Source organism: Olea europaea, unplaced genomic scaffold, assembly GCF_002742605.1.
Source record: "Olea europaea var. sylvestris unplaced genomic scaffold, O_europaea_v1 scaffold1023, whole genome shotgun sequence".
NCBI lineage: Eukaryota > Viridiplantae > Streptophyta > Magnoliopsida > Lamiales > Oleaceae > Olea > Olea europaea.
The window spans coordinates 223882-239243 of NW_019227558.1; the positions used below are offsets into that span (position 1 = coordinate 223882).

The 15362-nt window shown below is 34.9% G+C and overlaps 4 protein-coding genes across 4 annotated transcripts; all 4 read left to right on the plus strand.

Moving 5' to 3' along the window:
- Positions 1-206: 206 nt before the first annotated feature.
- LOC111372705 lies at positions 207-6099 on the plus strand. The gene is made up of 5 exons (XM_022995094.1): positions 207-292; positions 353-628; positions 734-1012; positions 5807-5933; positions 6073-6099. Exons 1-5 carry the CDS (start codon positions 207-209, stop codon positions 6097-6099), a joined length of 795 nt encoding a protein of 264 aa, XP_022850862.1.
- LOC111372740 (heat stress transcription factor A-4c-like) lies at positions 5787-8293 on the plus strand. Its single transcript, XM_022995130.1, has 3 exons — positions 5787-6003; positions 6637-6889; positions 7043-8293. The coding sequence occupies exons 2-3, from the start codon at positions 6671-6673 to the stop codon at positions 7958-7960; spliced, it is 1137 nt and encodes a 378-aa protein (XP_022850898.1). The 5' UTR covers positions 5787-6003; positions 6637-6670; the 3' UTR covers positions 7961-8293.
- LOC111372707 (pentatricopeptide repeat-containing protein At4g18840) lies at positions 8222-10816 on the plus strand. The gene is made up of 4 exons (XM_022995095.1): positions 8222-8229; positions 8320-8395; positions 8478-8690; positions 8755-10816. Exons 1-4 carry the CDS (start codon positions 8222-8224, stop codon positions 10420-10422), a joined length of 1965 nt encoding a protein of 654 aa, XP_022850863.1. The 3' UTR covers positions 10423-10816.
- A 124-nt stretch (positions 10817-10940) lies between these two features.
- On the plus strand, positions 10941-14174 carry LOC111372738. Its single transcript, XM_022995129.1, has 4 exons — positions 10941-11736; positions 12021-12634; positions 13241-13756; positions 13841-14174. The coding sequence occupies exons 1-4, from the start codon at positions 11460-11462 to the stop codon at positions 13970-13972; spliced, it is 1539 nt and encodes a 512-aa protein (XP_022850897.1). The 5' UTR covers positions 10941-11459; the 3' UTR covers positions 13973-14174.
- Positions 14175-15362: the final 1188 nt, after the last annotated feature.

Sequence of the window (15362 nt, forward strand, 5' to 3'; positions counted from 1 at the left end):
CTCATAGTCTAAATCTAGCATTATGTGATATGGTGAAATGTTGTTCCAAAGCTGTATCCTTCTTCGGAGCGATACAACGCATCTACACATTGTTTTCCTTTTCTACCAAGCGATGAAACATTTTCAAAGATAATGTACAAGGGTTGATAGTGAAGCCATTGTCACAAACACGTTGGGAAAGTCATGTTGAGAGTGTGAAGCCTATAATGGAGCAAACTGCACAGATAAGAGAAGCCTTACTTGATTTGGCAGAATCTAACGAAGATCCTAAAGTGAAAAGTGAAGCCGAGTCGTTAGCAACGCATGAACTTCAGAATTTTGAGTTCTTGCTTGGCATAGTAATCTGATACAGGTTGTTGCATGCAGTCAATATTGTGAGTAAATTTCTTCAAACTGAATCCATGGATATTGATCATGCTATCGATCTATTGCAAGGACTTGTTTTATTTTTTGAAGATTATAGAGAAATCGGATTTGCCGTTGCTATGGATGAAGCAACAAAAAAGGCAAATGAAATGGGAATTGAAGCTGTATTTACAGAAAAACGCATAATTCGAAGGAAAAAACATTTTGATGAAAGCGGTAGTGATGAGGTAAAGCAATCGGCAGAAGAATCTTTTAGAGTTGAGTACTTTGTTTTTATAATTGATCAAGCTCTATCTTCTCTGAGGGGTCGGTTTGAACAATTCAAACAATATGATGACATATTTGGATTTTTGTTTAATTTGAAAAGGTTAAGGGATGCAACTTTATCAAGTTTGTTGAACTCTTGTATGAATCTTGAGAAATATCTTGAACATGATGGGCGTTCGGACATCAGTGGAGATGATTTATGTTCGGAGTTACAAGTCTTGAAGATTTATTTACCAAATGAAACAACAAGAGCAATTGAAGTGCTGCAATATTTGAAGACTCACAATATTTGTTATCCAAATGCTTATATTGCTTACAAAATTTTGTTAACCATACCGGTTACAGTTGCATCTGCGGAAAGAAGCTTCTCAAAATTGAAGTTGATCAAGACCTATCTTCGATCAACTATGTCACAAGAAAGATTAAACGGGTTGGCTATGTTATCAATAGAAAAAGAAATGGTTGGGCAGCTAAATTATTCAGATTTGATTGATGTTTTTGCCTCTAAAACGGCAAGACGAATAGTATTCAACTAATTGTTTGAAACATTGTTGGTTTTGATGGTTTATAATATAAATCATTTCTATTATATATTTAGTTGTTGTTTTAATGTTAGTTTTTTAAATTAGTAATAGATCGCATAATATACCGTTGAATTTTATATTTAAATTGCTTTCGTTGGGGGGCCTACTTTACACGCTTCGCCTCAGGGCCCATAAATCACAGGACCGGCTCTGACTAGGCCGTTGACGAAATCAAAGATAGGCGATTTGAAAAGAATACTTGGATGACTGGCTTGGGGTGATAAAGTTGTAGATTGAGCTTCCTAGTGATCAACCATCCATTGTTCGGTCGGTCGATAGATTGTTATAGTTGATTGATCATCGTTGTAGTCAATTGATCATAGTAATAATCGGACAATGAATTTTGTTATTTGTACATAAAAACAGATACATAAGTAGTTATCGAAAATGATGTGGATGAAAAAATTGACTGTATTTTAGACTGACAAATAATAGAGTACGACGTGACATTATGTAATATCATAAGTAAACTTTGATGTACATGAAGGAAGGTCTATCGGGCAATTGCCTTCGATTAATTGATCATCATAGTTCGCTATTTATGCTTTAGTTTGTCAACCATTCTATTACATTCTATCACGTTATTTTTTTCTACAGTACTTATTTTTAACCACATATTTTTCATTAAAATAATATTATACATAAATAAATAAAATTTTTTTTTTTTTAACCACACATTTCAACATCGATTTTTATTTCATAATACACTTTTTGGAATTAAGCGCGCACAAATGGGGATATATCACATAGCATCAGATATCAAGTCGAATTTTAACATATTCATGAAATCATAATTTTAGTTATTTGGAAACACAATTGCAATCTAAAAACCGCGTCGACAAATCCAAGCCACACGATTATCTTGCACCCCAAGCAATAGAAAAATAAGATTCCAGATAAACCACTTAAGCACTAACGTCATAAAATGGGACCAGACGACAATATATTAACATTAAAAAAATTAATATAAAATGGTCGCAACGTCATGTCCCACGCGTGGTGGCGACATCAAATATCAATATTCCACGACGCCTTTATTGTCAAGGCATGAGCATTTCTTTTTGTATAGATTAGGCTTTCCAATTGGCATAATCATATGAGCCCTTTAATTTTATGAAAACTCAAAGCCACAAAGCCATTTTGAATTTTTAGATTAGCATTATTTTAATTTGCATATCGATAGTAAAAATTCTTTGGACAAACTTTAAGAACCTTTTGATTGGCTTCAATTCCATGAAAAATGTTACATTCAAGAATTCGTTTTCTACTTTGACTGTTTGATACAAAAGTGAAAATGGAATTTCAATTCCAAGGTACAAAGATTTAAATCATATTTTTGATCAATTGAGTGAAAAATGCATTCCTATAATTTTGATAGGTTTTTCTTTTTCAACTTATATGAAATTGGTTTGCTTTTTCCACCTTTGCAATCAAACAAGATCTAAGATCAACAAATAGAAACAACGAATATTATAGACTTCAAAGTTTATGATCTTTTTTTGTATTACTTACTAAATAATTATTATCACGTTATAATATAAAAAATCACACGAAAGGATTACGAAATTATTCTCGAAGCGTGATCAAACTTTTTCATATGGACAACAACTTCTTCAATCCCATTGTTGTATCTTGAATCAAGCTTTCAATCCTCAAATCTTATTTGGTATTCTTTCAAAGTATAAGCCGCAATTGGTATTTAAACACCTGAAGAATAAATAAATAAAAACTCCAAGATTATGAAACGGACCAAAAAAAAATAAGAGAACTTATTCTCTCCTTTTTTCTCTATAGGTATGGCCACAAGTGAATGCTATGGTGGTCGTCCCCTAGGTCCCTATTTATAGGACAAGGGCCTCGATCCTACATCACATGGAGTCACATTTCCTATTTGATTCAAGTCTTCAAGATAGAGAACTTACTAAAGTAACATTAGCTTTGAACTTAATGCAAAAAAATAAAATCGAGTTAGTTCCAGCATTCAATAATTGTTAATGAGTTTACAAATATGAGAAATAGTGAGCTAAGTTTCCAACGCGTGATTCATTAAGTAAAAGACGCTAACCAAATAGTTAGAGATGCCGCAAGTAAAGATCGCACTATAATTCGACGAGTTGACCTAGTGATAGAGAAAGAGTACATCGCAACTCGCGAAACAATATAGAAGAATTTTATATTGAATTCATATGTTGAATATAATTATGCAAATATTTTGTCGAAAAATAACATTTTTGTTATCAAGTAGAGGAAATTAATAAATTCTAATTATTTTAATATACAATAGAATCCATAGTGCCAGCTAATAACCTAATAATAGGGTTCTAATCTCTTGTTAAAATTATAAAATTTATATAAAATAACTTCTTTCATATTAAAATAGTTCTTATCACATGCCTCATTGAATTTGCAAACTAGAATTCTTAAGAAAAATTTAGCAAATGGGGACAATAACTAACCATCCAATCTTCTCCATGTGCTTGAAAGAATTATCAATAATACAAGGAACATGTTTGTTTTAACTTTTTAAGTAATATTTTAAAAATATTTAGATATTTTTCCGTCTTACTTATAAGTGAAAAATTATTTATCCAAGAGTAAAATAATAATTACTATCCAAATAACCAATTACACTGAGTGACAAAAAAGAAAATATGTCCCCGTCTTTTTGTCAAAATAAGCCCCTAATTGTTTTCCATTCTTTCCCCATTAAAATGAAAAATATGATCATTATCCATCACATCAAATCACTAAATTTGAATTTTTATCTCTTGTGTGGATCGTAATGACTATATTTTTTATTCTCATTCTTATAAAAATGGGAAACAAACGAGGTAGTCAAATTATGCAAGTGCCCAATCTTTTTGAAGAACACTTATCCCCTCGTCTTATCGCAATTGTTGGCATGGAGTTACCAACCATGACTTCTTCCTCAAGTCTTGTCAATGTAGTGGCTTAGTTTATGGCATTCTCAATATTTTTTTAGTTAAATTATCCGGTCTAATATGATTCTTATACTATATGTATATAAGCCAAATTTGATTCCCATTTTTCTCAAAATGTATTTTTCTCTCCCTTCTTATCAACCACACATTTTTCATTAAAATACTATTACACGTAAATCAAAAAAATTTCGTCCATACATTTTTTATCAATTTACTATTCTAAAATTTATTTTTCCTTGAAAATGGGTGTCAAACACCCTCTATATTCTTCATTTATCTTTCTCTTTTATGGTCACAAATCTTTCCGACTAAGGAATGAGATATCTTTCCCAAGGAAAATATCAAATGGATCCCAAATTTAACTGTATTCTATTTTGGTAGTTCGATCATGGAATTTATTTCTTTTTGTATTTTCAGAATATGAGTGTATGTTTTGTTATATTTGATCAAATTGATAGTATAGAGAATGGGTCTATTATCTTGATAGAGAGTCTATACTTCGTCAGATATTTATTCTAGTATCTAGAACACAAAATATATGAACTAGATTAAGAAATATTTGAACTATGATTCATACTTAATATTCGACCTCGTGTCTGGATTCCAAAAAATTAACAAAGAATTTAAATAAAAAAAAGTAAAAGTTTTTTTTTTAAAGTCTATCTATTGATGGAATAAGTGACGATCCAAAGATTCTAACTCAGATAATCCTTGACTTAACTTATTTGAATCATCGTGGTATACCAAAACAATTGGAAATATTTCCAAAAAGTAGGCATGTGACTACAAAAAGTTCACACCCTTCTTTATCTCTAAAAATAGGGTGTCCTAACCATCCAACCGTTAACAGATTTTTGGTGCCCATTTAGCTACCAAATAGACTCGATACATTGATTTGAGATATTGATAAGGTCTGAGGCACAAATTGGAAAATTTATCTTGAAAGCGAAAGAACTACTGAAACGACACGAAACCCTCACAAAGGTGCGAGCCTTCCACTGGGGCCTACTATACCAATAGCGAGAGAAACCCCACTTAGACGCTTTTCCGAAGGCATCCCTCTCTTTCAAGATGATTCACAACATATCAAGCTTTGGTAGGGTTCTTCGCTTTGCATCGAACTAAACCACATGCTCCACAACTTGTGCAACGGGTTCAAAAGATCAATTGTATGGAGTTTTTACTATCTATTAACATAGATGTATTACTATAATGTAGCTACATTCGTCCCTCTTATATTTTTTTTAAGGCAAAAGATTGAATTTCGACCAACCATCTCTCTAAAAGATGTTCCACTAGAAATATTCTTGTTATTTCTTCGACTCATATCCCCAAAAAGTGATATAATGTTATCTAGCACCATTACTGTTATGGCACCATTTTAGGTGATGTTTAGTGATAGATTTGATGAAATGTGTAATTAAGTAACTCATTTAATAATATTTCTCATTTAATGTTACATTAATGCCACTTAAATAATACTAGTGATGTTAAATAGCATTAATCTTTAATTAATCAACCACAAAATATGGGCTATTTGTTTCATTTTCTAAAACCCAAGGGTATCTATGCAGTCTACTTTGGCATAATCATATCGCTGTAAAATCTTATAATTATTATAATTCTTTGGCTGTCATTAAATTCTAGAAAGTCTCGCATCCATCGGACCTCTATCTTCATTTCTGATATAAATTCAAACCTGAATGTACCAACGGAAAGACAATCGTTGGGCGCTTTTGAGGCCCTGAAAATTCTCCGGCGGTCATGTGAATGTGTTTTTATCATATTTGATGCTTTTGCTTGAAGATTGAGACAAAGAGTCACTATTCTAACGACTTTGATATGTAAGTCATTGGATTTCTTCTTGTTCTTCTTCTTTTTTCTTTTCTCCGTGGTATCATATATAAATGCAGGGAATTATTATTTCTGAGAAGCTTTGATCGGTGGAAGTTGCTTTGGTTATCCATTTGGGTTTTGTCTGATCTGCCATTTTTGTAGTAAAAGAATTGGATTTTGAGGAATTACAAACGGATTATGACTTATGAGGTGGGGATATCGGGGAACTTGTTGAATTTGAAGTTATTTTGGTGAAAAACAGAATTGAGTTTGACACAACTAGAAGAAATAAGCTTTGTTTTCCATAAATTTGTGGTCGGCCAGACTTTTGAAAAGAATAGAGTTCAGAAATACCATTTTGGGTTTTTGAATTAAAATTGTGGATATTTCACTACATGAGATAGGTTTTTGTACAGAGATTGAATTTGGCACTACACGTAGGAATTCAGGATTGAATTTTGGTATTGTGTTAATTTGGAACACATTATGATTTTCAAATTGATGGAATTTACCCTTAACGGGAGAAACATTTCATCTTGATCAAAATTTGAAGGAAATTCAGTTTCATTTATTGGTAAAAATTTACACTCCTAGTTGATTTCGGTTCTTGTTGTTGATGTCTCTTATTTTGAGGCCAAAAGATTTTAGGGATTGTGATGCGGAAATAAATTCAATATGGATGAAGCTCAAAGCAGTTCGAGTTCATTGCCGCCTTTCCTCACAAAGACGTATGAGATGGTAGATGATCCTTCCTCGGACTCTATTGTTTCGTGGAGTCGGAATAATAACAATAGCTTTGTCGTATGGAACCCTCTTGAATTTGCACGGGATCTTCTGCCGAGGTTCTTTAAGCACAATAACTTTTCCAGTTTTGTAAGACAGCTAAATACATATGTAAGCCTTTTTGCTCTGTTAAGCATATAATGTATACTGGATATGTAACTACAATAATTGTATGTTTGGTTGATAGTATTGAACAGTATATCAAGCAAGATCTTAGTTATTAATATACAGTTTGTATGTTAATACCCTTTTTTTGTCGAGCAGGGATTCAGGAAAATTGATCCCGAACAATGGGAATTTGCTAATGAGGATTTTGTCAGAGGTCAGCCACAACTTTTGAAGAACATTCATAGACGTAAGCCGATTCACAGTCATTCTGCACAGAGTCTTGCTTCTTTACCTCCGCTAACTAAATCAGAAAGGAAAGGCTATAAGGATGATATCGAGAGGTTAAAGCGCGATAAAGAAATATTGAATTTGGAACTGCAGAAACATAAACACGAGCAACAAGAACTTGAAGTGCAAATGCAAGGTTTGATGGAATGTGTGCAGAATTTGGAACTGCAGCATAAGAATATGTTATCCTCTTTGGGTCAAACCTTACAGAAACCAGAACTTGCTTTAAATCCCGTGCCTCAAGTTGAAGTTGATGATAGAAAGAGAAGGCTTCCGAGAAACAGTTACTTGTATGGTCAAGCCAGCATAGAAAAGTCTGGAAATTTTTTTAATTCAACTTCCCTTTTTAACTCAAACGATGAATTATTGGAGCAGCTGGAATCTTCACTTATCTTTTGGGAGAATCTAGTACTTGATGTTAGTCAAGGTATAGATCAATGTAATTCATTGCAGGGGTCGGACGAAAATACGAATTGTGCAAATAGCCCTGCAGTATCTTGCTCAAAACTAAATATTGATGTTGGGTCCAAGATTTCTGAGATTGATATGAACGCTGAGCCGAACACTAGCATTGTTCCGCAGGTTTCTGCAGCAGCAGTACAGGCCGGTGATATGACATCCAATGTGCGAACAGGGGTCAATGATGGATTCTGGGAACAGTTTCTTACGGAAAATCCTGGTTCGACTGAAGGTACAGATGGCAGTAAAAGCGAACAACAACCAGTAGATCCTGGGAAACATTGGTGGAATGCAAGGAGTGTGAGTAATCTTGTTGAACACTTGTGACATCTTACCCCGGCTGAGAGAACTTGACTCGTGTAGGTTCTGTGTTAATTCTTTTGCCGAATGTGCATTTTTCTTTCTAATGCCATTCTATAGTAGGTTGTATATAGTGTTCGTTTAAGTAGGTGGTAGATAAGATTTCAATAACCCTGTGCTATATGTTTGATTCAAGTACAGTGGACTAGGTATGATCGGACACGATGTTTATCTTCTTTATTCGGGTTCAAACATGTTCGGTCTAGCATAGATACTGTGTTAAAATTAATGGCTTTGTAAATATGTGATGCAAGTGAATTGAAAGTGAAAATTGGATAAACTAGTTATAGTTACACGGTATCTGTTTGGGTCAACTATTCATGCAGGTTGGATTACATCGACTTAAATTTAAAAATCGTCGATCAATACACGAGTAGAAGGTTCAAGAGTTTAGAGAAGCTGGCTTGATAAAGTTGAATATCCTACTAGAATCTTGAGCATGATCTTGTGACAAACAAGTAATTTTATTGAATGATTGGCACAGCTTGGTTGCTGGTCTAGCTCGAGCCATAGCTACGAGCCATGTCTTTGCCTGTCTCGGCCCGGACCAGCCAAAGTGGCTTCCCCATTTGAGTCACGGGTGGGTGTGGTTCCAAGTAGTTCGGTTCCAAAGAGATTCGGAACCAACTGGAGAGCAAATAATTTTGTTATGATAGAACCCATTGATTCTATTGGTAATTTCAACTTAGTTTTGTTGGTTCCGTTCCCCTAATTCTGGACATTTGTCACGGGTTCGACCAAGCAATGTTTATCTTTCTTAGCCGAAACTAAGTCAAAAACAGAACATAGCTACAACTGAATCAATGTCTGTCCCTGCTAGTTTCTCTTCTTCACCAATTCTCTCACTCACAGAAGCAGCCACTTCCATTTCGCAACTCCACCAAGCTCACGCCTACATGCTCAAAACTGGCCTTTTTCAACAAACATTCGCCGTGAGTCGCCTTGTGACGGCGGCCACCACCATCTCTCATCATGGCCTTTCCTACGCTGAATCCATTTTCGCCCACGTTCACCGGCCCAACTCTTATATTTATAATACCATGATACATGCATATGCAACTAGTGAGACACCAATTTTAGCCTTTATCATCTTTCTTAAATTGTTATGTGAAGATAGCGAAGTTTATGCAGATAAATATACTTTCACGTTTATTCTTAAAGCTTGTGCTAGAGTTCGTAGAGGTAAAGAAGGGAAACAAATTCATGGGATTGTCTTGAAGGATGGACTTGGAGATGATGTGTATATAAACAATACGTTGATTCACATGTATGCGAAATGTGGATGCTTCGAAGTGGCACGTAATTTGCTTGATAGGATGTTTAAAGATGATGTTGTTTCGTGGAATGCTTTGTTGAGTGTATACGCAGAGATGGGATTGGTAGAGTTGGCACGTAAATTGTTCGATGAAATGCCGGTGAGAAATGTGGAGTCTTGGAATTTCATGGTTTCCGGGTATGTAAATTGTGGGTTGATTGAAGAGGCAAGGGATGTTTTTGATGTGATGTTGGTGAAAGACATCGTTTCTTGGAATGCTATGATCAGTGCATATGCCAAGGCTGGTGCTTTTGGTGAAGTTTTGGTGCTTTTTGAGGGTATGCAGAGTGTGAAGGAGTGCCCTGATAGTTGTACACTCGTAAACGTGCTATCTTCTTGTGCCGGCCTTGGAGCTTTAAGCCAAGGCAAGTGGGTTCATGCTTACATTGACAGGAACAGAATCGAAGTGGAAGGTTTTCTAGCTACAGCTCTTGTGGATATGTATTCAAAATGTGGGTGCATCGAGAAAGCTTTGGAAGTATTCAATAATACATTGATGAGGGATATTAGTACATGGAATTCAATGATCGCAGGTTTGAGCATCCATGGTTCGGGACATCACGCGTTGAAAATGCTCAATCAGTTGGTTTCTGATGGTTTTACGCCTAATGAGGTCACTTTTATAAGCATATTGTCAGCTTGCAGTCGTGCAGGTTTAGTGTCAGAGGGTCTTACGATGTTCGATCATATGGTTCATGTTTATGGAATTCAACCTACTACTGAACATTATGGATGTCTAGTTGATTTGCTTGGTCGACGTGGTCTGTTAAACGAGGCTAAAGAACTTCTGAACAAATCGACAGTGAAACAAAATCCAATTGTTTGGCAGGCTCTCTTGGCTGCTTGTAGAAATCATGGTGATGTAGAATTGGCTGAATACGTTGCTCGAAAACTTTTAGAGCTTGATCCTAAAGACAGTGCTGGTTATGTTCAGTTGTCTAATGTTCACGCATCTTTGGGGAGATGGAACGATGTTACGGATGTGAGGATGAGGATGAGGGAAAGAGGATTAAATAAAGAGCCTGGTTGCAGCACGATAGAAATTGATGGAAATGTTCACGAGTTCTTAGCTGGGGAAGGAGTAATTGTTGAACCTCCTCGACTAAAAGCTTAGTTTTTTACATGTCCACCTCAAATACATGCTGAATTCTGACACGAGGTTTATAATCATCGATAGCATTACCATTGCAATTTGTCAACTGATAATCTTTCTTGAAGTACTAGAATTATATGTATAATCTAATAACACGATCAATACTTTTTGTCTTTCTCCATAATTTTCCTCTCTATTTTTCTTTTTCTGAAATTACGATTCAGGACATGGACCATACGATTAGAATGATGTGCCCAGAAAGACAGACCGATTCACACCACAGCTTGTGCTAGATTATTCGACAGCAAACAACTCAGTTAGATTTACAGCCCTATTCTCGTCTCAACTGTTATATATGAATTATAATTCTTGTATTTTGTGGCTATAGGAGTAGTACAATTTCATTATAAAGTTAGATTGGCTTTCCACTTAACGAGATATCTTTTCCACATCCACCAAAACAACCAAGGAGGACCCCTTCTTGTTTCTAACGATTTTCTACAAAAGAATATTTGTAACTTAAGATTTGAATAGCCCATTTCTTTTGACTTCCTCTTACTTCTGGCTTCATCAAGGCATGCCTTGAATTCCAAGTTCTCAATTTACAAATCCATCCTTGCATTCTCTTTATCCTTTCCTTTCAACCTAAAAAATGTTTAATCATTGTAAATTTGAAGTCAACTACACAATTCTTCTTTGTTATTCATTGTTGTTCGTTGCTAACGTAATAAGAAATCTGAAGCAACTAGATCGATAGCAATTATGACAAGCAAAAGCATCTGGAAAATAGGTCAATGCAAAATAAATGCACTCTAGTATATCATTTTCAGAAGAGTCCATGTGTTAAAAGGTTCCTTTTGGATTGCTGCTTTTAATTCAAATTGCTTTTCTTGTTCTCATTTTATGGTTGCAACCAACAAATTATGAGAAGTGTAAGTACTAACAACCAATTCAATGTTGCTACTCTTTACCAATTAGAATGAAAAGTATCACTAACTATTTTTGATAAGAGTATCCATCATATTTTAATTGCAAACTAAAGTAGAGGCAATTGACGAATGCTCAATTTCTCAATGGCAAGACGAGAAATTTTACCCTGCACATTGCAAGCCCTTCTTGTGGCTATGGCCTTGGCCTCTTTGTATGGAATAATATGTGTAAGGTGTGAAAATGAGTACATATCAGCAGTTGGAGATCCGGGGATGAGACAGGATGGACTGAGATTGGCAATAGAAGCATGGAATCAGTGCAATGAGGTAGGAGAAGAAACTCCAAATATGGGTAGTCCAAGAGCTGCAGATTGCTTTGACATATATAAAGCTTCTCCTCAACAAGGTGAGTTTTATTTTTCTTTTCGATTTCTCTAATCATTGTCATAGTTTATTTTCTTTTCGACTCTTATGGGAGAACTAGTTAAGTTTGATGTTTTAAGAGCACACCAAATTAGTCTTTATACGAAAGTTTATATACAACGCCCTCTTAAATTTCTGTGATTTAATCATCAACACACCTTTTTAGCCAGTCTACACAAGCATCTTCAGGGTAAAGACTTTTTTTCATATACGAAATTCGCTAATCTTTCAAGATCTCCTAGCTCAACTTTTTGGTATTTTCTGCAGGGGAAAACAGGTGTTCGCTTTGCAATTCAATGCCATACATGCTTGTCCAAAGAGTTACAGAAGAAGAAAATCGGCTTGGAGTAGGTCAACCTTTTCTTGGAGGACAACAAGAGGCATTTGACAATGTAGACCTTTATGCTGCAGAAAAAGAACTCTATCTGGGAAATAAATGTCAAGTTGAAGATACACCAAACCCTTGGCAGTTTTGGATGATCATGCTTAAGAATGGTAATATGGACACTTACGCAGCAAAATGCCCGAATAATGGCCTTAAAGTTGGCCCTTATGGTCCTGATAGTCGGTTCCCGTGTTTTGGGAAAGGTTGCATGAATCAACCATTGATTTATCACAACTATACTACGTTACAAGGGCCTGATCGAGCTACGCTTAAGGGAGCATTTTACGGGTCGTGGAATTTGGACGTTGGGTTGAATGAAAATATTTCGTATTATTCAGTAACATGGGAGAAGGAACTTGGAAAAGGAAGCTGGATTTTTCACCATGTTTTGAGGACTTCTGTGGAGTATCCATGGTTGATGCTTTACTTAAGAGCAGATGCCACAACTGGATTTTCTGGTGGTTACCATTATTCCACTAGGGGAATGTTGAAAATTGTAAGTAAATTCTTCTCTAATTGGGTGATTTAGTGATTTTGTATCAATTTTTTGTGCACGGGTACAACATCTTTGATTTGCATTACTTCATTAAAACCCAAGATATCTTCTTCAATGACAGAATGAAGAATTGAACTAACTTTCACAGAATTCCATTTTATATTTGATGGATTTTCAGTTATTTTTACAAAATTCCCATTATAATTTTTTTTTTTTTTTTTAATAAAAGATCATTTTTGGAATGTGTGATGTGGAGATTATACTTTTCAAGAAGATCTATATTTGTATATGAGGCTGCACTGGGCATTTATTTATCCAATCTACCACGAATAAACCTATTGTAGGAATATGTTAGATATTCATATTTCTATATTAGGCCATCCCTACCTTCTATATAAATGAGGGAATCTCAAGGGTCCCGTCTTCTTCTACCTCAGATAGAGAGGTTTGAAATAGAAAACCTCGTAAAATCTGCAACGAACTAGTAGCGTAACTTAATCTCTATGGACTATGAGTGAGTTTCTAACTTTCCCATTCCATTCGATATTTTTCTGGGAATTGAGATTATGGCTTAACCTCTGAAACATATATCACATTTTTATGCAGATTCCAGAGTCGCCAAATTTCAAAGTGAAATTTACATTAAATGTGATAAGAGGTGGTGGTTCTGGCAGCCAATTTTACTTGTTGGACATAGGGAGCTGCTGGAAAAACAATGGCCAACCATGTGATGGTGATGTTACTTCAGACGTAACTCGATATAGTGAAATGATACTAAATCCAGACACACCATCTTGGTGCAATCCAAACGATGCAAAATTGTGTCCCCCATACCACACGTTTCCTAATGGGAGTCGAGTTCATCGAAATGACATTGCTCATTTCCCATACAAGGCGTATCACATGCACTGTTTACCGGGTAACGCAGAATTCGCCGAGAGTCCTCATGTCTTGTGCGATCCGTATAGTAATCCTCAACCTCAGGAGATATTGCAAATTTTGCCGCACCCTGTATGGGGTGATTATGGATACCCGACGAGGAAAGGGGAAGGGTGGATAGGTGATCCGAGAACATGGGAGCTCGACGTTGGGCGGCTATCTCAATCCCTTTATTTCTACCAGGTTTTCGATCCTAACTTTATCAATTGTATAAGGTAAAATTAGAAAATACTGAATAGTGCAATTGACTAGATTATTTATTTGCAGGATCCAGGGACACCTCCAGCTAGGAGGAAATGGACATCTGTAGATTTGGGGACTGAAATTTATAAAGACCCCAATCAAGTGGCAGAATGGACCGTTAGTGATTTTAACATTCTTGTCCTCAAAAAATATTAGAACAATGATAAAAATTAAGGATTTAACCCTAGTATATTTACGAAATGTCTATAATTTTTGTAGCTTCGTGCTTCTAAGTTTTGTAGTACGAAGAATTTTAAAGATCGTACAAGTATTAAATGTTGCACCGAAAAACGTGCATTTGACAAATATGTAATGCGATCTCAAGCAAATTTTAATTGATTCCAAAGAGATTTTGCTATATAACCTGTAATTTTTTACGAAAGTTGACGGTATGATTAGATATGATTGAGAGAACTTGATTGGGGACGAAAGTGTCTGGAAAGAAAGATTGGGGACGAAAGTGAAAGTAAAACTACAGATTATAAAATCTTGGCTGCTATTTCCCAGAAAATTGACATAGGCCGGACATGTTTTATTGGACCTTGCTTACACGGGAAGATGGGCTAATCAAACCCAATTCACCAAGTATTTATAGTACAAAACATTCGTTCCAACACTTTATACATTCATATGAAATGAAAATTACACACGCACACACATATTTTTAACATTTTAATAAAAAAATAAGGTGTAAAAGTTTTTATTCAAAAATCAGATGATAATTCAAAATATCAATAATTATATAATAAACTAAAATTAATATACATATCCAACCCCGCCCACCCAAAACCCTAATGATGCGATCTGAGGAAAATCTTGCAAATTGGGTAACGATCTGGTGCTGGTATTTTTTGGTGGTTTTTGATGGTGGAGGTGATGCAAGCGATGGTGAGGTGATGGGGGTGGTCGTGATTCTGGCGATGGTAGTGGTCTCAAATGATGGTTGTGGCAATGCTGATGGTAGGGGGTGGGGGAATGTGAAGAGTGTTTGTGATTAATTATTTGAATAATTATGATAAATAAATTGGTTAATTTGTCACCAATAAATAGTATATGATCGATGAAATAGATAATTTGTGATCAATAAATAAAATATGATCTAAAAAAAGTGAGATTTAACTAAATTTGTAATTGTAACTTATAATTTATTAACTTGTGATGAATTAATTTGATAATTCATGATTGAGAAATAATTTTGTGACCAATTAATTTGATAATTTGTAACAATGAAAAAGTTGTAACCTATAAAATTTATGATTTGTGACAGTGACATTCTGTAATTGTAGCTAATATGTAACTATGACCATAAACTGTATAGTATTGTGTTATTAATATATTTAATTAATTATGAAATTAGTAAATTTTAATTATGACCTGATTTTTGAAACTTTAAAAGAATTTTTTTTTTAAATTTTGAAATTATATCTCTTGACTACCTTAAATATTTAATTCTTCCCTTATACAAATGCATAGCTAGGATCTTTCAAATCAATTCGAGCTTATGCTCAAAAAGAAAAGAAAAGGGGGCCGGGGGGGGGGGGGGGGC

Excerpts from the sequence above, each read along its gene's own strand:
- LOC111372705 (XM_022995094.1), top strand. The coding sequence starts at position 207 with ATGGAGCAAACTGCACAGATAAGAGAAGCCTTACTTGATTTGGCAGAA. Across the intron at positions 1,013-5,806 it reads AGAAGCTTCTCAAAATTGAA|AAAGTCTCGCATCCATCGGA; the intron begins GTTGATCAAGAC and ends ATTAAATTCTAG. Across the intron at positions 5,934-6,072 it reads TCCGGCGGTCATGTGAATGT|GGAATTATTATTTCTGAGAA; the intron begins GTTTTTATCATA and ends ATATAAATGCAG.
- LOC111372740 (XM_022995130.1), top strand. The coding sequence starts at position 6,671 with ATGGATGAAGCTCAAAGCAGTTCGAGTTCATTGCCGCCTTTCCTCACA. Across the intron at positions 6,890-7,042 it reads TAAGACAGCTAAATACATAT|GGATTCAGGAAAATTGATCC; the intron begins GTAAGCCTTTTT and ends TTTGTCGAGCAG.
- LOC111372707 (XM_022995095.1), top strand. Across the intron at positions 8,396-8,477 it reads TCAAGAGTTTAGAGAAGCTG|CTTGGTTGCTGGTCTAGCTC; the intron begins GCTTGATAAAGT and ends TGATTGGCACAG. Across the intron at positions 8,691-8,754 it reads ATTTCAACTTAGTTTTGTTG|CCGAAACTAAGTCAAAAACA; the intron begins GTTCCGTTCCCC and ends TATCTTTCTTAG.
- LOC111372738 (XM_022995129.1), top strand. The coding sequence starts at position 11,460 with ATGCTCAATTTCTCAATGGCAAGACGAGAAATTTTACCCTGCACATTG. Across the intron at positions 11,737-12,020 it reads TAAAGCTTCTCCTCAACAAG|GGGAAAACAGGTGTTCGCTT; the intron begins GTGAGTTTTATT and ends TATTTTCTGCAG. Across the intron at positions 12,635-13,240 it reads CTAGGGGAATGTTGAAAATT|ATTCCAGAGTCGCCAAATTT; the intron begins GTAAGTAAATTC and ends ATTTTTATGCAG.